At 39.2% G+C, this 24,294-nt stretch overlaps 1 protein-coding gene across 1 annotated transcript in view; it reads right to left on the bottom strand.

Moving 5' to 3' along the window:
- Window positions 1-17,694: 17,694 nt before the first annotated feature.
- CCDC192 (coiled-coil domain containing 192) overlaps window positions 17,695-24,294 on the bottom strand; it is a 214,159-nt gene continuing 207,559 nt past the window's right edge. The window contains exon 7 of the mRNA XM_070411498.1: window positions 17,695-17,981. Within this exon, the coding sequence (XP_070267599.1) occupies window positions 17,695-17,981 (287 nt within the window). The remainder of the gene's footprint in view (window positions 17,982-24,294) is intronic.

Genomic DNA, 24,294 nt, shown 5'->3' with positions numbered 1-24,294 from the left:
AACTGGGGGCAGGGAGCGGACCTGCAACCCACATTCGTGCCCTTGTCTTGGAATCAAACCTGCAACCCTTTGGGTCACGGGCTGATGCTTTAACCACTGAGAAACACCAGCCAGGCTCCACTATATTTTGGTGGTCAAAATAAGTCAGAAATCCAATCCAGAAACAAAGGGTAGGAATCTTCAGTCATATTGGAAGGGGCATGAATACAGAAAGGAGAATATTGGCCTCAGTTTTGCAAACAGTCTAGCATACCTATTTATTGTACCCATGCCTCTGCTTCTGTGAATGTTAACTGCCAAATGCTCTCTGATACCTCCTTTTTTCTGGTGAATTGCCCTCAGTGGAAGGGGACTGCAGTGTCCTAGGGATTAAGACCCATCTTCTGGTGAGAGGAAGGAGGTGCAGCTCACAGCAAATGGCTGATGGATATGGGAATACAAATGGCCAGCCCCCTGAGGCAAGGTGGTAGGTGGCGCCATTTAAGCTCCAGAGCCTCCCTGTGGATCAAGGCAAGACTAGACTTCCTCTGGGTCCACATCCTTGTTTGGCTTTCACCCTTCCCTTTTCTTATCTTTCTCACCCCTGTACATATTTATAGGCATTGTTGCATGCTTTTAGCTTAGTTGCAGTCTCTGTGAGATTTCAAAATGCTGTTTTACACTTCGGTAAAAAATAACAGTGAATGTTTACTGAGAGCTTGCCATGCATAGGCTCTGTGCTCATTTAATCCTTGCCATGACCATATGAGATAGCTATTGTTATCAGTTTTTATACTTTTAGTGTTTTCTAAATCATTTCGTAGTTGGGATTTTGTTCTTTACTCTAGCACCATGAGACTTCTGAGTCTGTATAAAAACAGCCTTTGACACATGGCATGAGGAAACACCTGACAAGTCACAGACAAGACAAGCTGACCTCCTTCAACCCGGAAAATCAGGCCTCACTGGGTGCACCATTGAACAACACTGATAGGAGAACCTGATGGCCAAGGAAGATTCCTGTTCAAAACACTACATCTTTTCAGTGACATCAGTTGGTCATTTTGGTGTATAATTCTGATACTACAAAGTGTGGCAAAGTATAAAAGTCATTCATACGTGTAACAAGTGTTGTGGACATCACAGGAAGATGAGAAATGAGTCAATAGCAACTGTTCAAGTCAGTAAATTCCTAATTTCAGCAGCTGTAGCAGGAAATGGGAAATCTTTTAAAGACAGGATCAAAGGAAAGGCCTCAATTCTTCGTTAGTTGTGTAGCAATGCTTTGTCTTTTTCAGTTTAGGTGGAAATGGCCTCGAACTCCAAGGGAAAACCCAGAGAGGAAGACCAGATAAGACTGTTTGGCATGATGCTAAGGCAGAAACCAAGGCTCAGAGAGGTAAAGTGAGCTAACTAATCCCCAAAATTACACGGCTAGGAAGTGGTATAATGGGGATTTGAACCAGGATGCTCTGCTGCCCTTGGAAATATCAGGAAATGAAAGAGTGGACAGCATGGTGCTCTGTAGAGGGTGCTGCCTGGCAAATGGCCCCCACAGTGCTGACTTCTTCCAGAGTAAAAGCAAAGCAAACTCAACAGGTGGCATTCCACGAAACTGTCATGATTCCACCGACCTCAGCTAATGCCCTGCAAGTTTTATTTTTAGGTGATTTCAGCTGGAGTTATAAAAGTACTGTAGATATGTTAGTCACCCAGAAGAGACATTTGAAGAGAAGGGGAGCTTGGGAGAGAGACTGGATAATGAGTGTGTTTCTGAGTTCAGTTCATTTGAAATTGCTGCTAAAACTGACAAGAAGCTGCTAAGAGGTTTAAATTTGGGAGCTTATGTAAAGAACGTTTCTCTGGAAAGTGAGTGATTAAGACATAATTCTTCCAGTGAAATAAACAGAGCCTGATTTACCAGGAGATCGGGTATCTTGTTCTATATGAGACCGGAGATCAAAAGCTGCCGCTGTGCACTCTGTGAATTCCCCCGGGAGGACTCATTGGCATCCAGCCCACACGTGACCCACCTGTGTGCACTCCCCCAGGAAGGAGCCACAGGAATAACTCCAGTTCCTGAAGATCATTTGTGTCGTCCAAAAGAAAAGCAGTCACCCTAGAGCCCCATGAATGCCCAGTTTAGTCTCACCTTTTAGTGGATTTTTATGTGTCCCAGTATCTTGAAGACGAAGCCAACAACTGATTTTTTTCATCTGTCCAACTGATCGTGGCCTGCTCTATGCAGGCAGGCAGGGAAAGCAGGTCACTTCTATTACCCAACATGCAGGAGGTACAGTACAGAGAAAAATGGGAAAAGAAGTGAGAGCATAAGGCAAAAGGATTGAATGAGCTCAAAAAAGGACAATAGGGGCCTGGTGAGCAATCCTTGGCAGGCTGCCCGGAGCAGCTTCAGGAGATGGACAGAGCCCAGAAAGAGCATTTCCTCCTTTGGGTTAAAAAAATAAATCCAACTATCCTCTAAGAGGTGGTCTATTCATCCTGGGCAGCATTAGGTCATTAATTTGAAAATTGCAGGTAGCAAGAAAAACAGCATTTTCTTAACACCTGAATGAACGGGCCTCTCCCTTCAACACCCACTGAACACCTGGGTTATATTACTATTATCTTGCATGTGGGTAGTTTCCAGAAAGTTTCAATGTTGGTGAAAGCTTGAACATCCTGTTGCTTCTCTAAAACGTATCCTATGTGTCTTAGTAACTACTGTTTCTCTCGGCCCACACTTACCTTTGATAGTAAATAAAGGGTAATCACCACATGGGTTAGGAAGTAGCATTTTTTCCAAAACCACAATTATTCTGGAATTAGCAGAATCCTTATCATAGAATCCCAAAGAGGCTTTATGTTTCCTCGACCCTCTAGAACTCATCGGTTCCTCTCAGCAATACTTTGGAAGTTTCCAAGCTCCACACTATCTGTCTAGCTGGCCTTCCTTCAGAAGCTGATAGTCTGGCTTTGTCTTTCCCATTTACCATCCCAGAAAACCTTGGACTTGGGGAGGCTTGGCCTTAGATTGTCTAGGTTAGTTACTTGAACCGTTTTCCATGCTCATGCAATCTGTAATAACTACAGTCCTTTGAACTCCGAGCAGGTGTATGGTTTTACAGCACAATATTTTAAGATAGAATTTGTCTTAATCTTCAGTTAAGCCTCTTTAGACAAACAGAGCCGCCAAGAGAACAAATGCAATTCACTGACAAGTTGTTTGTCTAGTTAACAGTAAGTACGCAAATCAGTTTCCTGTTCACACAAAGGATTTTCTTGTGTTTGAAATCTTTGACCAAAGGGACGTTGGCTTGGATTTTTACAGGGAATTTACAACTTAAATGATCTATAGTACTCTGGGCACCAGGATGTGCGGTGACTTAGCAAGCAGCTGGTTAGCAGCAAACAAGTATATTGCCAGAGTTCCTGAAAAGGGCCTTTGTGTGCGGAGTGAAGGCATCATGAAGGGCCTGCGTGGAAGCAGACTCAGCTCAGTGGAAGGTATCAGGAAGCTGGAGGGCAGCAAGGAGGGAAGGAAAAGGAAAGCCTTATTGTCAAGATAAAATTAAGACAACAGTTTGCAAATGGTCCACTTCCCTCAGGTTTTGTGTTCAAGGTTTTCCGCTTTTGCTTTTTTTTCTTCCATGTATTTCTTCCTTTTTTTTTTTTAAGAAACCCGAAAACATTCACATGAGTAAGTCTTTCCAAAGATCCTCTTGAGTCTGAAGGTCCATAGCAGGTTTGGATGGTCTTTGGAAGATAAATCATGTGCAGCAATCATAGCTGAGGCCTAGAGCTGCAGCCCTGCAGGCTATGGAAAGGTGCTATTTGGAAAGGTGCTATTTCGGGAGCATTGCTGATGTGTGCCCATCATACAATATAGATACTTTACAGACATAGTCCCCCATGTGTTCATTGATGTACTTTGTCCTTTTTGCCCAGCTCTTTAACTTTCTTCTCTTTACTTTTTTACCCCAAGAGAGTTCCCTGCAGTCCAGGTAAATGAGATGTAAGTTGCACATGGCCTCGGGGAAGGTAGTTGTTTTGGAACCTGAGTAACAAAGGTAGCATATTCTCAGTTCTTAAGTTCAAAGCTGCCGGTTTAAACGAAAGATGGAACAAATCACAAGTACCCTTGTAAAACCAGTTTCTCTTGTGGTCAAGCCCGGGAGAATGTAGATATGAGTAAGTGTGCAGTTTAGAAAATAGAACAGTGATTCTCAGGGAGTTGACCCCTCCCTCCCATGCCATTCTGATGTGACAGCTGGTAGGTACTGGTGAGAACTGGTGGCATAGTTTATCTAGGCAGTAGGGGGCCAGAGACAGTTTCCTCAACTGTATGTGCACTTGAAGTTGTGGGCGAAGGCACTCAACAGTCTAAGAGCAGGTGACTGATAGAAGCTGGGGGAAGCCTCTGGGCTCTGCGGGTCTTGTGGCAGGAATGAAAGGTTACATCTTTAGCAGGGGATCAAGGCCACATATTTCCATGTTTGCAGATACCAGTACTATGTGGGAACCAGGTCAAGGTCTGCAGTCCCTGCAAGTACCATGGGAATAAGACAGGGTGAGTCACACCTGAGAGGCCAGCATGGGCTTGACACAGAAATAAACACCTCCTGTTGGCTGCTGAGGGAGTGCCATCTGCTTACATCCTCTCTGAGTTTATTAGCATCAACCTGAGGATGAGGACAAATAAATATTATTTTTAAAAAAATTCTTTATTGTTTAACTTAAAGTATTACATATGTCTCCTTTCCCCCCCATTGACCTCTCCCCAGCCACTCCCACCCCCCAGCACATGCCCTCACCCCTCTAGTGTTTGTGTCCCTTGGATATGCTTATATGCATGCATACAAGTCCTTTGGTTGATCTCTGACTTACTCCCCCACCCCCTGCCTTCCCTCTGAGGTTTGACAGTCTGTTCGATGCTTCTCTGTCTCTGGATCTATGTGTTTTGTTTTTTTAATCATAGTTTATGTTGTTCATTATGTTCTACAATATAAGAAATATTCTTGATTTAAAAAGAAAACAAACTGAGTTTATTTTTCCTATTAGTTTTTTTTTTACTTGAGATAACTTAGATTTATATGCTGTTGTCAGAAATAATAAAGAGAGATGCTATATATCCTTTACCCAGTCTCTCCAATGGCAACAACTTGCAAAACTGCAGTATAATATCACAGCCAGTACATTAACAGTCAAGGAATAGAACAATCCCATCACTATAAGGATCCTTCATGTTGTCTTCTTATAACCACACACACTCACCTCTCCAGCCCTTAACATCTAGCAACCACTAATCTGTTCTCCGTTTCTATAATTTTACTTTTATGAGAACTCTTTATTGCTCCTTCACCTTTGAAAAATAATGTTGATGGTATAAAATTATAGATTAGTGGCTTTTTTCTTTCAACACTTTAAATATTTCATTTTACTATCTTCTTGCTTACTGGATTTGTGACAATTCCAATATAATTCTTATCCTTGTTCCTCTGTAGGTAAAGTGTTGTTTTCTTTTGGCTTAATTTAAGATTTTCTCTTTGTTTGATCTTTGAGTCTGAGTATAATATGCATAAGTGTGAGTGTATTTGTGTGTGTGTGTGTGTGTGTGTGTGTGTGTGTGTGTTGCATTTCTCCTGCTTGGTAGACTGTGAGCTTCATAGATCTGTGATCTGGCGTCTGTTATTAATTTAGGAAAGTTCTCAGCCATTTTTATTTTATTTTCAAATTGTTTAGCTATTCTAGTTTATTTGCCTTTACATATAAATTTTAGAGTAATTTCTTCTATATATCCAAGAAAATCTTGCTGAGGTTTGATAGACATTGGGTTAAACCTCTATATCCATTTGGGGAGAGTTGATATCTTTACTATGTTGAGTCTTCCAATCCATGAACGCAATATGGCTTTCCCTTTATTTAAGTCTTCTTTGATTACTTTTATTAGCATTTTACAGTTTTCTGTATATAAATCCTGTACATGTTTGGTTACGTTTACTAGAAAACTTTTTAAATTATAAAATAAAGTGATGTAAATGGTAATGCATTTTTTAATTTCAGTGTTTTATTACATGTTCATTGCTATTACATAGCAAGACAACTAACTTAATTTTTGTATCTTTATTCTGTATCCTGAGACCTTGCTGAATTTATTTACTAGTCTTAGAAGTTTTTTTTTCTTTTTTCTTTTTAAGGTCCTGGAATTTTCTAAAAATCTGCAAATAGAGAATTCTTCATAAGAGAATAAATTGAATAAATTTCCCTCTATCACAATTTTTGTGAGAGTATTTGATCATAAGTGGGTATTAAATTTTTGTCAAATGCTTTCTGTATATTAATTAATATGGTTATATGATTTTTCTGTTTTAGCTTGTTAATATGCTGGATTACATTGTTTAGGTTTTGAATATCACACCAGTCTTGCATCCCTGAAATAACCTCATTAGGTCATGATGTATAATTTTGCTGAATACTATACAGTGGGGCCTTGACTTACGAGTTTAATTCGTTCCGAGACCAAGCTCATTAAGGTGCTCGTTAAGGAGCTCATTAACTCAAATTACTCTGTCAACTCAATGCAAAAAATCAGCCGAGAGACAGCTGGTATCTCAAAAAACTCGTTAGTCTGGACACTCCTAAGTCAAGGCCCCACAGTATTGCTAATATTTTGTTAAGGATCTTCTATTGTAATCATGGGGGGATATTGGCCTTAGTGTTCTTTGTCTGATTCTGACATTGAGGTAATACTAACTTTATAAAATGAGTTGGAAAGTGTTCCCTCCTTGCAGTGGTTAATTTTATGTTTCAACTTAGTACCCAGATATTTGGTCAAACATCATTCTAGATGTTTCTGTGAAAGTATATGTTAAATGAGATTAACATTTAAAGCAGCAAACTTTAGGTAAAGCAGATTACCCTCCACAGTATGGGTGGCCTCATCCAGGCTGCTGAAGGCCTTGATAGAAAAAGACTAACTTTCCTTGAAGGAGGAGAATTCTGTCAGCTGAAAGCCTTTGGACTTAAACTGCAACATTAACTTCTCCCTGAGTCTCCAGGCTGCCAGCTTACCCTGCAGATTTTGGACTTGCCAGCCTCTGTAATCACACGAGCCAATTCCTTAAATTACCCCACGACCGCCCACCACATCAAACTTAAAAGCATCTGTACCAATTTACATTCCAACCAACAGTACACAATGGTTCCCTTTACTCCATATCCTCACAAAGACTTATTATGATTTCTTGTCTTTTTGATAATAGCCATTCTAACTGGTGTGAGGTGCTATCTCATTGTGATTTTGATTTTGATTTCCCTGATGATTAGCGATGTTGAGCATCTTTTCATGTACTTGTTGGCCATCTGTATATCTTATTTTAAAAAATGTCTATTTAGATCCTCCTCTGCCCATTTTTAAACTAAACTGGGGTTTTTCTCTTTTTGCTATTGACTTATGAGTTCTTTATGTATTTTGGATATTAGCCCCTTATCAGATACATAATTTGCAAATATTTTCTTCTGTTCAGTAGGTTGCCTTTTTATTTTATTGATGGTTTCCTTGGCTGTGCAGAAGCTTTTAAGTTTGATGTAATCCCACTTGCTTATCAAGTATATTTTAAATGATAATTCTCTTAATCATGTGTGGGTTATTTTTAAGGTGAAAGGTATATTAGTGCCATTTCATGATCCAACCCCACTCTGATTCTGTAAAATTCTTCAAAGAAAGTAATAGAATGAAAAGTATCAGGAAGTACTCTCCACCAGGGAGGAAAAATAAGTTGTTTATTTTATAAAGCTGCCACAATACTCCCTTTAGTCCAACATGACTTAGGTCACCAGGAAGAATGAAGACGCATCTCTGAGTATCTACTATATGTAAGACATGTGCTTTTCCAAGTTGTCTCGCTTTAGGGAAAATTTTAATCATCTTTACCCTGAGGAAAATTCCCCCCAGTTCTCACTGTCATTAGTGTTTGTTGGAAATAATGCAAACACATTAAACACTGGGTTTTCCTATATCTGGAGAAGTGCTGAGAGGTTCAAATTGGCAGTTCCCTGTTCTGTCTTTAGCTATCATAATTAATTGTGTCTACTCAAGTCACATCTGGAACAACCATAATCTAATTGAACGACTGTAATTTAATCAAGCTCGAGACAGATGGAATGACCATGATTTAATAAAACATAAAGTACAAACTATAGTATATCAAGAAAAAATCGTCTTTATTTTCCATAATAACATAGAAATTTTCATTTGATCTAAAGATTTATTATTCTTGCAGATGAAATGATGCTATATGTATAGAGAACCCTAAAGACTGCACCCATAAACTATTAGAACTGATAAATGAACTCAGTAAAGTAGCAGCATACAAAATAAATATACAGAAGTCGGTTACATTTTTATACATCAATAATGAAGTGTCAGAAAGGGAAACTAAGTAAACAATCCCATTCACAATTGCATCAAAAATTAAATATCTAAGAATAAATGTAATCAAGGATGTAAAAGATCTGCATTCAGAAAATTATAAGACACTGAAGAAAGGAATTGAAGAAGATACAAATAAGTGGAAACATAAACTGTGTTCAAGGATATGAAGAATTAACATCATTAAAATGTTCATATTACCCAAAGCAATCTATAGATTCAATGCAATTCTTATCAAGATATCAATGGCATATTTCACAGAACTAGAACAAATATTTCAAAAATTTATATGGTACCACAAAAGATCCCAAATAGCCACAGTAATCTAGAGAAAGAAGAACAAAGTTGGAGGTGTCATAATACCTGATATCAAACTATACTACAAGGCCATAGTAATCAAAACAGCATGCCACTGGTATAATAACAGACACATAGATCAATGGAACAGATAGAGTCCAGAAATAAACCCACAATTTTATGATCAATTAATGTTTGAAAAAGGAGGCAAGAACATACAATGGGGGAAATGACAGTCTAGTCAATAAATGGTGTTGGGAAAATTGCACAGATATCTGCAAAATAATGAAACTAGACTACTTTTCTTCCACCATACACAAGAATAAACTCAAAATGGACCAAAGACAAATGTTAGATTCAAAACTGTAAAAATCCTAGAAGAAAACATAGGCAGTAAAGTCTCAGACATTTCTCATAGCAATATTTTTTTCTGATATATCTCCTTGGGCAAGAGAAACAAAAGAAAATATAAACAAATGGGACTATATCAAACTGGAAAGTTTTTGCACAGTAAAGGAAACCATCAACAAAGTGAAAAGACAACCAATTGAATGGGAGAACATATTTACCAATGATATATCTGGTAAGGGGTAAATATCCAAAATTTATTAAGAACTTATACAACTCAACACCAAAAAGACAAACAAATTAAAAAATGGGTGAAGGACCCGAATATAGACTTCTCCAATAGACATACAGATGACCAATAGACAAATGAAAAGATGTTCAACATCACTAATCATCAGAGAAATACAAGTGAAAACCACAATGAGATATCATCTCATAACTGTCAGAATGACTATTATCAATAAATCAACAAACAACAAGTGCTGGCAAGGGTGTGGAGAAAAGGGAACCCTCATGCACTGTAGATGGGAATACAGATTGCTGTAGCCACTGTGGTAAGCAGTATGGAGTTATGTGAAAAAATTAAAAATGGAACTGCCTTATGACCCAGCAATTTCTTTTCTGTGAATATATCTGGAGAAGCCAAAACACTAATTAGAAGGAATATGTGCACCCCTATTTTCACTGTAGCATTGTTTATCGTAGACAAGATTTGGAAGCAGTCCAAGTGCCCAGCAGTAGATAAGTGGATAAAAAAGCTGTATGACTCAGTGGTTAAGCATCAACCTATGAACGAGTTGGTCACAGTTCAATTCCAGGTTAGGGCAGGGCACATGCCTGGGTTGTGGGCTCCCATGCCTAGTGGGGGGTGTGCAGGAGGCAGCCAATCAATGATTCTCTCTCATCATTAATGTTTCTATCTCTCCGTCCCTTTCCCTTCCTCTATGAAATCAATAAAAATATATTTAAAAAGTAAAGGAATTAAGAAAAAAAACCACAAAAAAACCTCGTAGGCACAGACAACAGTATGGTGATTACTAGAAGGAAAGGGGGTGGAGTGATGTAGAAAAGGGTAAAGAGGGGATAAACAGTGATGGAAAGAGACTTGACTTGGGGTGGTATATACACAATACAATACGCAGATGATGTATTATAGAATTATACACCTGAAACATAATTTTATTAACCAATCTTCCCCTAATAAATTCAATAAAAAATTTAAAAAGTGATTTATTACTCCTCTAGAGAGGTTAGTGAAGCAGTGGAACAGATGGGGTTTCTTGGGCTTTAATCTCCAGAAGAGTTTTCCATATCTTTGTTTTGAAATGTAAGTATTTTATTTTCTGATTTTAATTACTAAAGAAAAGAAGTTTCGATATAAACACAGGCTCCCTTTTTAAGTCTAACTCTGTTTTCTCAGTACGCAGTTTTTTCAGTTCTTACCGGAAAAAAATAGCAGATGGGAATGTGTTCTGTGAAATTATATATCACTCTAGGGGCCTATTCAATTTCCATATTTGATTAGGTCTCCTGGATCTGTCAGTGGGCTGAGGCTGCAAACAACTCCCACCATTACAGCCCGAGCTCCTGATTCTCAGGCTCTCTAACATTTTAGGTGATAACTGCCGTGCTTAAAAATTGTGGAGTAAACAACACGATGGAAAAAAATTCTCTGTCTTTAGGATCTCAGTTTATTAAAGTTCTTAGCAAGATTCAATCTAGTGAAAAAGCTCAAGAAATGGGTTTAAGTTTCTGTGGTAAAATACTAAGATGGAGTAACTCCCAGAGTATAATCAGGTTAATTTAAATCTTGGCATCTTTGCTAGGTTGGAGGTAAAATGGAGAACAAAGAGTCACAGCTTTCTCTATCCCTAGACCTTCCCCCAGGTCTCAATCTGCAGTCCGCAGCAGATTGTACATGACCCGACTCTCTGAATGTTGTTCACCGCATTTATCCACTCAAGAAAGTCCATGGAGAGTTAAAAAAAAAATTCCTCTATTCAATCCCAACTGTGTTTATAAAAGGAATTGTGGTGAAGAAAGCCTCTCTCCTGATTTTTTTTTACCAGACATTTCTTGAACTTACTATTTAACAAACTTAAATGTTATAGTAAACAACTGAGGCAATAATAAATGTTCTATTATTGTATATGTAAATTTGAGCTAAATCTAGACATTTGACATGACTGATAGAGCATATAATAAGTACAAGCACATAATAAGTACTCAGTAAATATTTGTTGAGTGAATAACAGAACATATACTCTGGCTCTTGCTTTATTTTTAAGAAAATGGGAACTTTTGCCGGAAATGGCAGTGTGGTGAAAAGATGGCTACTTCGATTTATAGTGGTGCTGCTCTGCATAGTCTTTGGAATGGTAGGGGATGATATGGCAGATAAAGTGACTTTATTTGTTTGACCACAAGAGCTCTGGAAATCAGTAGCTGGATTTCTAGAGTCATGATTTTAATTCATCTCGGAGGATGCCTGCCTTTATGTTTGAAAAATGACACAAATGCTCATTTAATTACAGAAATGTAAAGCAAATACCTATTTCTCCTTCTTGAGAATGAAGTCGCTACATACACGATTGGAGATGTGCAGGCTGATTCTTAGCACCTCTGTGAAGTAGTCTATATTGAGAATACTTCCTCGGAAGCATAGATATTTATAGGACCGTTGGTATCCCACAGAGGGTGTTATTTAAGCTTGAATAACCCAGGTTCTAGGACATATGGTTGGAGTTCATGAAGTCAGACCCCACCCTGTGGGCAGGGTGGAGTTTTCTCCTGAAGAAGAATGTTATCATAATTAGTCATCCTAGGATTCAAAATGAACAGTTTTGGACTAGGGGAAGCAGAGACCTGTTCCTCTCTCTGGAGGAAGAGTTAGGGTATCTGTAATGATATTCCAAGGGTAATAGCTAAGCTGGTGTCTACTGAGAATAAAGCAAGAACTTGCGATCTTAAGTTTAGGACTATGAGTAAATTAAATTAGCTGTGTGATTTTTTGCACCATATCTTGATTATTCCCAAGCATTTAATAAAGTTTTGTTAAATACCATAGCATGGCTTGGTTATGCTTCGGAGAGTTAAGGGAGATGCTTCTGATGGTGTCCTGAGCTCATCAGGGTAGCAGAGGGAAAGTGTGGGGACATGGGGTGGACAGTCAGAACATGGCAGGAGATTGCCCCCTCAAGCATCTGTGGTGAGAACAGCAGACTGAGGTGTTGAGTCACCAATATGGTGTGATTTCCATACATTTCTTGGGAAGCAGAACTTAACAGAAAGTTGGACCCAGCAGGAATTTCTGGATGGAAGTGTGGAGTCTTAGTGATTTAGACTTTTAATGGAAACTTTTAATAGTGTGGCTCATGTGAATCTCAATCTGCAAACTCAAGTCTGCGGGAATTCCTTTTCTCTATTTTCTATAAATTATCTAAATATGGACTTGGAGTCCCCATCCCACCAGGGGGGCAGGAAGTTTGACCTCAGTCATTCTGGGTCTCTTCTCTCACTGGCTTCATGTCAGGAGTCTTGGTTCTGAGACCCTTCTGTCCTCTGATGATGTTGAGTCCCCTATCTTCCTAGTCAGCTTGGTCCCCTCAGATCTGCTGCTTTGTTTTATCCAAGCCACACATGGGGATGGGACTCTTGACAGGGCCTGGGACCCTGGGCCTCAGAATTCATCTGCCTCATGTTCCTTGTGGGTAATCCCACTGAGGGCCTGCTATATCCCGAAAGCAATAACTGATGGCTAGTAAATGCTGGTCCCTAACAAGATTATAAGGCATCCACTGTACCTGCTTTTCTCTTTCACCGTAATCATATCAACTTCATTGAAATAGGAGCTAATCAATAAGGTACACCTTTTACTATAAGGCCAAGGATTATATTATCAGCCTTTTCTTTTAACTAGAGCTCACTGTTGTCATGGTTTGGACCTCATATGACAAAAAGCTTGTTCTGGACTCGTTCTTTCTCTTCCTTTTTGCTTTCATTCTTTACCTGTGATTTCATTCTATGAAAAAATGTGACATCAGATAATAAACTCTTGGCAAAGATGACTTGTGACATTTAGGAAGATGGATTTAAAATAATTATTAGACCGTTTGCTGTATGACTTTTGCATCCAAGAACAAAGGATTGGGTATTATTGAATTTGAGCAGTAAGAGTCATTAACACACACACACACACACACACACACACACTCAAATGCAAACCTCATAGATGAAAATGGTCATCTTGCCACGGGCTCATGTTATTGGAAATGTATTGAATATCTGACTCCAGATGGTCAATTTCTCTGGGAAGCTGGGAATAAGAACTGTTTTTGGTTTTGTTTTATTTCATAAAAGTCCCAGTTTCATTAGCTATCAGAAATCTCATGGCCAGCTCTGTTGCTGTGAACTTTTCTGAGTATACTAGTACTTTTATTTTAAAAAATGTTATTTCCTATTTGAACTTGATTCTCCTGTATTAGCAAAAAAGCTCTCAGGTGTCTGGAAAATCTATGAAATGTATTTTTTTCTTCAAGAAATCTTAAGAAAAGATTTTATTGTAATAGCAGGGGAAAATTATACTAATAATTTATTCTTTACAATTTATTATTTTTTAGTTTTTGTCTGATTTTTTCAAATTATGAGAGCCAGACTTTTTGAATCTCAGACTTTTGATTTTCTAAGTCCTTCAAAAGTGTTTTGTTATATCTTTTGGAACTGTCCCTGCAATCCCTTTCTTGATAATTGCCAAGTAAATATTATTTTAACTTAGGCCTGCAACATTCATCAACACTTCTCTATTTGTCTCATTAAAGGAAAAATTCTTTACTTCAGTGTAATGTAAAAACAAATGATTGTGTTTTGGGATAAGCACAGCAGTTTAGGAGATAATTATAACTTGACTGAATCATTCTTTCCCAGAAATGCATTTAGGCATAAAGTATTAGAATTTATTTGCTTTTGCTAAACTTTGCTCCCCCACCCTCTGCCTCCAGATTTCTGGGCATTTTTTTCTTCAATGACTTGCTTTCCTGCTAACCTTGAACAAGTGTGTTGTTATGATTTCAGCTCACCATGTACATAATAGTGAAACTAAGTTGTTAACTTGAACATTTATTTAAATTAGTTAGACATATCACACATTCAATTTAACTCTCTGAGAAAAGTTAATGACTAGTAAAAAAGGAAGATTAAAATTATGCATATATTTATTTAAATGTTTTGAGACTATTAGAGAATGGTGTAAGTTACTTGTTAAATATTTTTCTGGATTTCCTAGTTATTTTTGAATCAGATAACCTGATGATTTGTCAAATTTTCATTAAGAAATAGGTTCATCATTATGCTAATTGCTTTGTGCTATTTACACCAGGTAGTTTAAAGATCAGTAGACCACTTCAACAACCCAGATTGTTCCTGAGAAAATGAAACTTTATATTTATATATATATATATATATATATCTTATATATATAACATATATAATATATATCTATATCTATATATATATTAACTGATTTCAGAGAAGAACAGAGAGATAGATTGAAACATCAATGATGAGAGAGAATCATTGATCAGCTGCCTCCTGCAAGCCCCCTACTGGGGATTGAGCCTGTAACTGGGGCGTGTGCCCTGAGCAGGAATCAAACTATGACCTCCTGATTCATAGGATGATGCTCAATCACTTAGCTACACTGGCCTGGCAAGAAAATGAGATTTTGACTTATAGTATGGGCTATAATGTGATTTTTAGTTTGTTTGGTTAAACCTGATTAGCACAGCTTTAGTAGAGCTAAAGCTTACTCTTCAAATCCCGGGGGGGTGGGGGGATGGTAGAAAATAAAAATAAACTTTGGGGGGCATACAATGGCATAAATATTCCACTGGGAATATGACATTTTTTACTTAGAAATGCCTTAGAGCCCAGTAACACTGTTTCTTACCACCCCCATACCTCAATAAAACCTGGATATTTAAAGAATTCATATTACCAAGGTGTCACTAATAGAGATTAGTATATTCATTGTTGGGCCAAATCTCTTTCCCACTTCTGATTTGGAGATAACCTAGACCTCAGTCAAGATCAGCTTCTTGTAAAGATAACTCTGCAGGGTAATATGACCCTGGAGGCTTTCTTCTTCATTGGCTGGTCCTTGCCTATTGAGAGATGACAGGCTCAATTAATTATTAACAGCAGTTTCAGCTCTGCCTGTTATTTTATCTCTGCTGCTTTCCTGCTGAGGGCCAGCCAGGGCATGAGCCAGGGGAAATTGATCTAGAAGTTACCATCACCCTGTCTGGGAGGTAATAGGATTTTCTTGTTCTCTCCCTCCCTTCCCATCTAGCTCACTCTCAATATTTCATGGGTTTGAGACAATCTTTGGTAAAATAAAATGATGAAACCTTGATTATCATAACATATCAAAATGGCGGAGATGATAGTTTGTCTTGGAGACAGTCCACTCTTAACAGAGACATAAAGCTTTCTCACAGTAAGGACATGCTGACCTTCGGCCTCACCAATGGTATTAGAAGCAATAGGCAAAACTTCAAGCCTGGAATTGGGAGAAAGGAGATCATAGAACTTACGGAGGTAAAAAGGAGGAACCAGAGAGAAGGGGCTTCCGAAGTGGAATCTGTAGGGGTCAAACTAGATTCCATGGAAAAGTGCTTTGAGTCGTTTTTTGGGCGAGGTATGTACTCATGATTTGAATGAGTCCATACATTCTCTCATTACAGTCTCTCAGTACAATCACTCCTGCATTTGCACATTGGTTCCATTTCTGACGATAGACTGTGTCTATGCATACTTGCAGACATTTCAGGTGAAACTCTGAGGTGATAAACAAATATAGGCAGATTCCAGCTTTGTATGAAAACAGAACCTACTGGTCAAACTCATAGTTGTTTAAGTGAAACTCTAGAGTCAATGTTACAAACTACTTTGAGTCCCAAACTCAATTACATCCTTAAGAAAAAAGGCCAAGTTTAGAAACTTTGTTTTGCAGATAGTCAGGATCCACAGTCAGATTATAAACTAGTTAAATATGGTAGAAGACTCCTCACCCTGGTCTGCAAGGAATGGTTCTCCTTCAGGGGGATAGCCTTTCAGGCGGGGAGCAAATGTGTGACAGCTTTGCTTGAAGCCAGCCCTAAACCAATGTGTTTTAAAATGTAATTCTTGGGGTGGTGTGTGTGTGTGTGTGTGTGTGTAGGGATTGAGCAAAGAAGAGAGAAAGAGCTCATGGACATGAACAATAGCATGGTGACTGGGGCGGGGGTGGAGGTAGAAGAAGTATAGGAAAGATAAATGGTGATGGAAAGAAAGAAAAGAATTAAAAAATAAAATGTAATTCCTGAAATGCAGTCATCAGGAATGCCACATGTGTTTGTTAAAATGCATACTCCCAGGCTGTGCACCTAAGCCCAGGATTATGCATTCTTACTGATCACCCATGCTTATAAATTTGAGAACCTCTACTAAAGCTGTACTAATCAGGTTTACCCACAGTCACCCCCACATTCTCTTCTCCATTTCCCATCTCTCATTACAATCACCCCTACATTTAAGGGGACTCTTGTGTTTCTATGAATCCTGAATGATAAAAGTTGTGACACTCATGTTTGCTGTGTTATTTCTAGCATCGATTATTATGCCTGGTAGATAGAAGAGTTTTAATGAGTATTTGTTGAACTAGTTGAATTAAATAGAGAGATAGTAATACAGTCAGAAGAATGGAAGAGCTAGAGCTGTTAGCCTGAGTCATGCTGTATTAGGACAGTAAGAACTAGGTACCAAAGTCTTCCTTAAAGTTAGTGCCTAGTTGCTCCTTTTGGATGGAAAATAGTTCATTTGAGGGGGGATACATGGAGAAGAAATATGACTCATTCTATTCCACTGATTACAAGGTAGCTTTCCTTTGCCCACCCTCTATTTTTCCTGATAATATTTTGTGCTGTTCACAACTTCTTGGTACATTCAGAACAGAGCAATATATTTTGCTCTGCTCTTGGTCTTGTTCCTAAGGGAAAAATCAGCGTTTTGTGTTTTCCCAAGGAGATGCTGTCCCAGGACACTGTTCCCAAAGGACTGCAGCTCTGATTCATCCATCCATTCTTCCTTCCTTTCTTTCGATTGCTTTGGTTTTATTTAATTTCTACACATGCTAAATGTTAATAAAACACTGAACGCTGTACACAAACACATTCTAGAGGACACGAAAGGATGGACCTCATGGCTATTTGTTTGAAGCTTGCCTTCCATGACACTTTCTGTTCACAATTGAGCTGTACACTAACATGGGATTGGTGGCACCCCTCCCGTGCAGTGTGACAAACCTCTCATAAGAGGATGATGCTAAGTCCTTTCACTCTGTCTAGTTTTGTGGTTTTCCCTCTCCCACTGTTACCAGGAACGCCTGAAAATGTAGTATGGATTACATGACTACTGATGCCTACAGGGGAAACATGCAGTGTTTGCTTCTGAATACTTTTTTTGTTTTGTTTCTTTTCAATATGAACATTATAAGATGTATTCAAACCCATGAAATTGAACTTGAGCTTGCCAATGAGGAGTCTATTTGGGTTCTGGACTTTACCTTGATAACAATAAACTTTTATTTATTTTACTGGGAATCTTTACATATCCTTATCAGAGACGACAGAAATAATGCTATTATTAAATAAATTTGGGGCTTCTTGTAAACATTCTGGAGAGACCTGGACCTCTTGGGCAGGATGAGCCCCCCGCTGGGCTTCCAGCTCCTGAATCTTCCTTTCCTTTTTCTCTAAAACTTCTTGCAGCTGAGTTATCTTCTCAGTCTGAAGGGAAATCTGGGTTGACAACTCCATAATCAGGCTCATTCTCCGATCACCTTCTTCCACAGGCGGGAGACTGCCACAGGACTCTTCCGGTGAGTTGTCTTCTAAAACAAACAGGAAAAGGAAAGTCTGAGCAGTTTTAATTGAATTTCCCAGAACTCAAAGAGAGGGAAGATGAAAAGCTTCTTTTCTCACGTTCTTAAAAGACAACACAGATGTTGCATCCTCTGGTCAAAGATACTGAGAATAGAATCTGGATCCCACTGAGGGGGAAAGATTCTGGGTGCTCATGAAAAAAGAACTTGGAAGCCCCTGGAGAGGGAGCAGAATCAGTCTTTGCCAACTCTTTCTGATGCGCATTTAACTCCCAATTAACCCTGGGAATGGGCGGTCCTTGAAAATCCAATCTGAAAACAAAAGCCATCCCAAGTTGCATGTTACCCCTTTCCCTAGGACTTTCACAAAAGCTACATTCAAGTAGAAATATGCTTCAATTTGAATTTTAATTCAAAGGGGTGGGGGGAGGGAGAGTGGAGAAGGTCATTGCCCCTTCTGGGAGAAGTGGTAATGAGAAAAGACTAGTTTCTTTAGCATTGGCAGAGCATAATTTGAGCTGATCTAGAAAAACTCTATTAGCATGGGATCTCCCATAGAGATTCGTTTGTTTTAGGTCTGAAGGCTTCTGAGCATTTCTTAATGAAAATCACAAATACTTCCTGGACATAAAAACTTATCCTTTATCAATTTCTATCATTTTAACTCCTCAGATAAGGATAAAGCCCTGAGTAAGGAGGGAAAGGCTCCAACAAATGGGTGAAAGATGAGTGGCCGGCAGCCGGAGATCCTGGAAAAGAAATCTCACTCAACCATCAAACAATTTAGCTGCTGAAAGCAAACCTCATCCCATTAGACTTTAGCAACATCTTCTTTAACACTCTCATCCTGAAATTTCCAAAAACCATTAAAATTATTTCTTGCGTTATGTAAAAAGGCAGACTTCAGCGATAGGAAGAGACACCAATATTTGGGTTCCATTGTAGGAATAATAGAGCCAGTAGCATATGGATGAATCTGACGGCCTTGATAGCTAGTTGTTAAGTAGAAGGTTCAGCATGCACTCGATCCCCAGTGAGAACAAACCCCACAGCTACACTTCTAGTTGAGACTACAAAGCCTGCTACTATTGTGTAGCTGCTGAAGATGAGACGGCTTAGCTGTGGTAGTCCATAAAGGCAGGCAGTCACCCATTTCTCGGCAAATAGGACTAATTTGAAGTCATCACTTTCCTGAGGGAGCCCAGGGTGAAAGCTTGTGCACTGAATTACACAGTGGGCAGGGTGCTTTTGGCCTCATAAAACTGATGGGAGGAGAGATCAGACTGTTTCTGCTCCTAGAAATTATTATTAGCAACGTACTTAGCTTTTAAGAAACCATGGAGAAATTTTTTTTTTGAACATTTGAAATTCTAACAATAATATTTAAGGAATATATATATTTTTATTATCTTTCTTTAAAAGCCATGAAAAAATCTCAGATCTTAAAGGAGCATTTTGTTTGGTGCGTCTGCAGTAGGCCTGTGCTTTTATGCCCAGATGGGAGTCCATATGGCAATAGGCCAGGGCCTCACCTTTCCTTTTACCTGCCAGAGCTGTGCTGTCCAATATGATAGCCACTAATCATATGTGGCCATTAACCAACTGAATGTGGCTACTCTGAATTGAGATATGCTATAATTGCGATGCACATTTGATTGAAAAGACTTAGTTTAGCTTGGCCGGCATGGCTCAGTGGTTAAGCGTCAACCTATGGACCAGGAGGTCATGGTTGCCTTATAGGTTGGGGCACATGCTGGGTTGTGGCTCTATTCCCTGAGTGGGGCATGTAGGAGGCAACCAATCAATGATTATCTTTCATCATTGATGTTTCTACCTCTCTCTTTCCTTCCTCTCTGAATTCAATAAAAAAATATATTTTTAAAAAGACTTAGTTTAAAAAAATGTGAAATATCTCATTAAATTTTAAGAATTATGTATTAAAATGATATTTGGGATCTATTGTGTTAAAATACATTTTAAAGATTAATTTCACTCATTTGTTTTTACTTTTTGAAAAATGTGGCTACTAAAAAATTTAAAATATTATTTGTGGCTCATCATTTTCTATTGAATAGTGACTGGGCTAGTTTCCTTTTATTTTTATTTAACAATTTTTTTCAACTACATTCATATTATTTTGTATTAATTTCAGGTGTATGCATAGTGGTTAGGTAATCATATACTAATCACTATGTCCCCCCTGATATTTCCAGTACCCACTTGACACCATACATAGTTATTACAATATTATTGACTATATTCCCTATCCTGTACTTGACATCCACAAGAATACTTTGTAACTACCAATTTGTACTTCTCAATCTCTTCACCTTTTACATCCTGAGTTTCTTTTTGGATGAGTACTCTCTGAGGCCCAGGTGAATGTGTTCCTTGTACATGGCTCTAGTTAATGTGTACAATTGTTCTTTGGGAGGGACGAGGACTGGTCCTCAACTCTTAGCACATACATAGATTGCCTTTCTGTTACCCCAGAGGGTAGAGGCATGATAATTGGGGCTTGGGAGGATGGGTTCTTATGTGTTAAAGTGAATTTCAACAGGAGAGAAAAGAAAAGAGAAAAGATGGGAGTGGCAGCAAGAGGCACTGGGAAGATGCTAAGGAAAGGATGGGGAAACCTGGGGCTCAGTGAGGCTCAGGAATGGAGGGGTGCATTAGGACCCTCTCGCCTGGTACGGGGCCTGTCACCTTCTCTTTGACCTCTCCTCCAATCTTTTCTTTTTTAAAATATATTTTTTAAAATTAATTTTAGAGAGAGACAGGGAGAGGGATAGAGATATAGAAACATCTATGAGAGAGAAACATCTATGATTGGCTGCCTCCTACTGGAGTTGGAGCCCGCAACCTGGGCATGTGCCCTAACCGGGAATCAAATTGGTGACCTCTTGGTTCCTGGGTCAACTCTCAACCACTGAGCCATACCGACCAGGCCCCTCCAAACTTTTCTTTCCCCAGTGTTCCCCTTCCTTTCAGGAAAAGTTCTCTCTACCAATTGGCACAATGAAGAAAGGGTTTACTGTCACTCCAGAAGGCAATCTGGTCAAAAGGGTAGAATAGTTTGCAATGTAGGTAGAATAGTTTGTTCACCTAATTCTGATGATAAAGGGACAAAAATGCAGCAGGTGGCATTCCATAGGGATTGTTGTCAGTAGGTCTACATTTCTGTCTCTGTCCTCCCAGAAGAGAGAAGTAGTAGAGAAAGAGAGGCCGGGTGTCTTGGTCAGCTCAGGTTCCCATAACAAAATACCATAGACTGGGGGATTTAACAGAAAGTTATTTTGTCAGAGTTCTAGAGGCTGGATGTCCAAGATCATGGTTCCAGCATGATTGTGTTCTGGTGAAAACTCCCTTACTTGGTGTGCAGATAGCCACCTTTCTGTGTGTCCTCACCTGGTAGAGAGAAACCATAAGCTCTTTGTGTTTCTTCTTATAGGGGCACTAATCTTAGTAAGAGAGCCTCATCCTCCTGACCTCATTTAAACCTAATTAATTTCCAAAGGCACCAACTCCTTCTACTACTACAGGGGAGGTTAGGGATACAACACATGAATATGGGGGTGGGCGCATTCAGACTGTAGCACAGGGTGAAGACAGTTGGAAAAGGAGTAGAGAAGGAATGTGAAGGTAAGAAAAGGAGAGATGGCATGAGGCCTTCGATTCCTACTGCACCGTTTTTGTGTATTAAATGAAAATGATGATGTGATAAGTTAAAGAATATATACACCAAAAAAGAAATTTCTCATAACAAGTGTGTTTTACTACTAAATAACCTCTTTACACCCAGAACAAAAATATGTTCGTCTGTTTCTAAACACATTACAAACATCAAAAGTGTTCTAAACTCTTCAACAAAGTGGGGGACTCCAGGAGTCTCAGATCCTATTTGTATTGGAAATAACCCAAGGCTACAGTTTTCCAGACTCTACCACTAACCTTCTCATGACCTGCTGTCTCCTAGTTGAGGCTCCCTAATCTGGAAGGGATGTGTGGCCCTAAGGCCCCAGCAGTGTTACATGTCCCCAAATCTCAAACACCTGTGGTCTCTGCTAGGCTTTCCCTAGCAGCTCAGGTAGCCTTGCCAAGGCCACGGCCAACCTAGAGTGTGAGGTTTTGCCATCTGAACAGATAATCTTAGGTGTAACCCATACCAGAGGCTCAAGGAGAACCAGAGACAAGAGAAATTCTTCTCATCTGTCAGAGAGGGGGTGCAAATCTGATTAGCCACAGTCAGAATATGAACTCATTAAAATGGCTACTGTTGTGGAGGTTTTCACAAACACACGCCATTTTTCACGAATTCTTCTCTGTCTGCCTCCAAGAGTGAGAATGAGGGCTTTCGGGCATAGCGAAGAGGAGGTAGGAGAAGGGGTGATGTAGTTGCACAGGTTTAGAAAGGTTCAGGAAGAGGATAGATAACGGAACCCTCTGCCCACAGCTGGGCCAGACTATGCTTAGTTCTGTAATGTCAGCCTGGAAAGAAAAAAGGCCCAGAAGAAATTGTGACATTTGCCTTTGACTATTTCCAACTTCTCATTCTTCATATTCTCAACACTCTTAGCAAAGTGCCACGTGAGAATTCTGTCAAAATGACTAAATAGTTCACAGCAGAACAAATTATAGTGTAAAGAGTATCTTAGACACTGAGGATTGGAATGTGCATTTTGTGAGCGATGTGGTCCCGCCTGTTTAGGAGTTTTTTCTACAACATCCCCAGCTGATTATTTTCTAAGGGAGCGGATCTTAGACACTGGTGTCCCTCCAGCTCTTCAGAGGTCACCTGCCAACTGGAATCAATGAATAAAATTTGTGTTTTGCCATCACACAGCTACCCACTGTTGCAGAGATATCCGACAGGTGTGGAAGGCTGGGAGGGACATAGGGGAGGAAAGCAGGCTGCAACTTGCTAATTCGAGAAAGGAGATGTGGTGGAGAGGCAGGACCAAGAACCTATGCTACCTGAAAGCATTGCCTGGGGAATCCAGGAAGTTAATAGTTCTGTGTAAACAGTGATGCAGTCCTGATGGGTGGCTCAGTGAATGGTTGGAGAGCTTTTTTTATATTTTTCTAAATATTTCTAAAAAGGCTGTTTCCCGTTTGACCCCTTCATTATGCTACCACTCAAGCGTGCTCCTTGAACAGAGAATTGCTGATCTAGTTTCTGATTCAGATATCTCTAGCAATGGGAAGCACACATGTTCCCAGTTGGGTCTTAAGTATCCTCCATGGTCATCTTCTTCTTTCATTTATTCAGTAATTGGACACAGGGACACATAGAGAATGAATCAGATGCGATGGCTCCTACAGTCACAGCTGTGCAGGGAAGAGGCAACACTGAGTTGGGCCCTACAGGACATTTAGGATTTAGCCTAAACAAACACCTCTGCTGGGTCCTCGCTTGTGAACCCTTGCTTTTCTCTCTGCCTTTCAAGCTAATGACCAAGGCTGCCAACTATTTACTCAAGAAGAAAGACTCTTGAGGGTGAGGTGATTAAATACCTCATTCCGCCAGAGCCACCCAGGTTTACTGTTTGGCCTGAAAGACTATGTCAGCTTCCTCCTCTGTACAAATGCCCATCACTCTGACTCACCTACATGTTGGTTTTGAAAGCTGTGTATATTTCTCAGTAACCACAAGGGAGTCCAGTTTCAACTATTGTCATACTTGGACTTGAAAACTGGCACATCTGTCAAGACATTCCTCTCACTGCTTGCACAAAAAACAAAATGACAATAAAAAACCTTCCTAGTTTTCTGTCCTTCTCTAGACTTTTACAGTGAACTCTTGAGAATGGTAATTCTCTGGAATAGATGATTCACTTATTTTTTGCACAAATATTTTACTTCTTGGAAATCAGATTAGTTTTACTTCTTGAAGATTTCTCTACCTTCCCCCTTCGATGTTTTTATTTGTATAGAGCCCAGTCTCTGTAGTGGCAAATGATTGAGTTGGAGGGGTTTTCAATGTTTTTCTACTAATGCTATGGACACTTAAAATACATCTGAAGTTGGCAGGTGTTTGTGGATTTGGGAAAAACAAGCAGCATTATAAGAACAGATTTGACTGGCAAATCAGTATGGTCAGTTAAAAGGATTAAAATACAGTGTGATATTTGCTAGGAATTTTCCATATGTATTACAAAACTTTCCATTTCATAATGATAGCCATTCTTTTTGTCGTTGTTAATCCTCACCTGAGGATATTTTTTCTGTTGATTTTTTAGAGAGAGTGGGAGGGAAGGAAGGAGGGAGGAAAGAGAGACAGACAGACAGAAACATCGATGTGAGAGAGACCTATTGATTAGTT

Source organism: Myotis yumanensis, unplaced genomic scaffold (assembly GCF_028538775.1).
Source record: "Myotis yumanensis isolate MYYU_CA2020_CCGP unplaced genomic scaffold, mMyoYum1.0.hap1 SCAF_4, whole genome shotgun sequence".
NCBI classification, from domain to species: Eukaryota; Metazoa; Chordata; class Mammalia; order Chiroptera; family Vespertilionidae; genus Myotis; species Myotis yumanensis.
The sequence above is the reverse complement of the archived record's forward strand: the minus strand, read 5'-3'. Positions and strand labels throughout refer to the sequence as shown.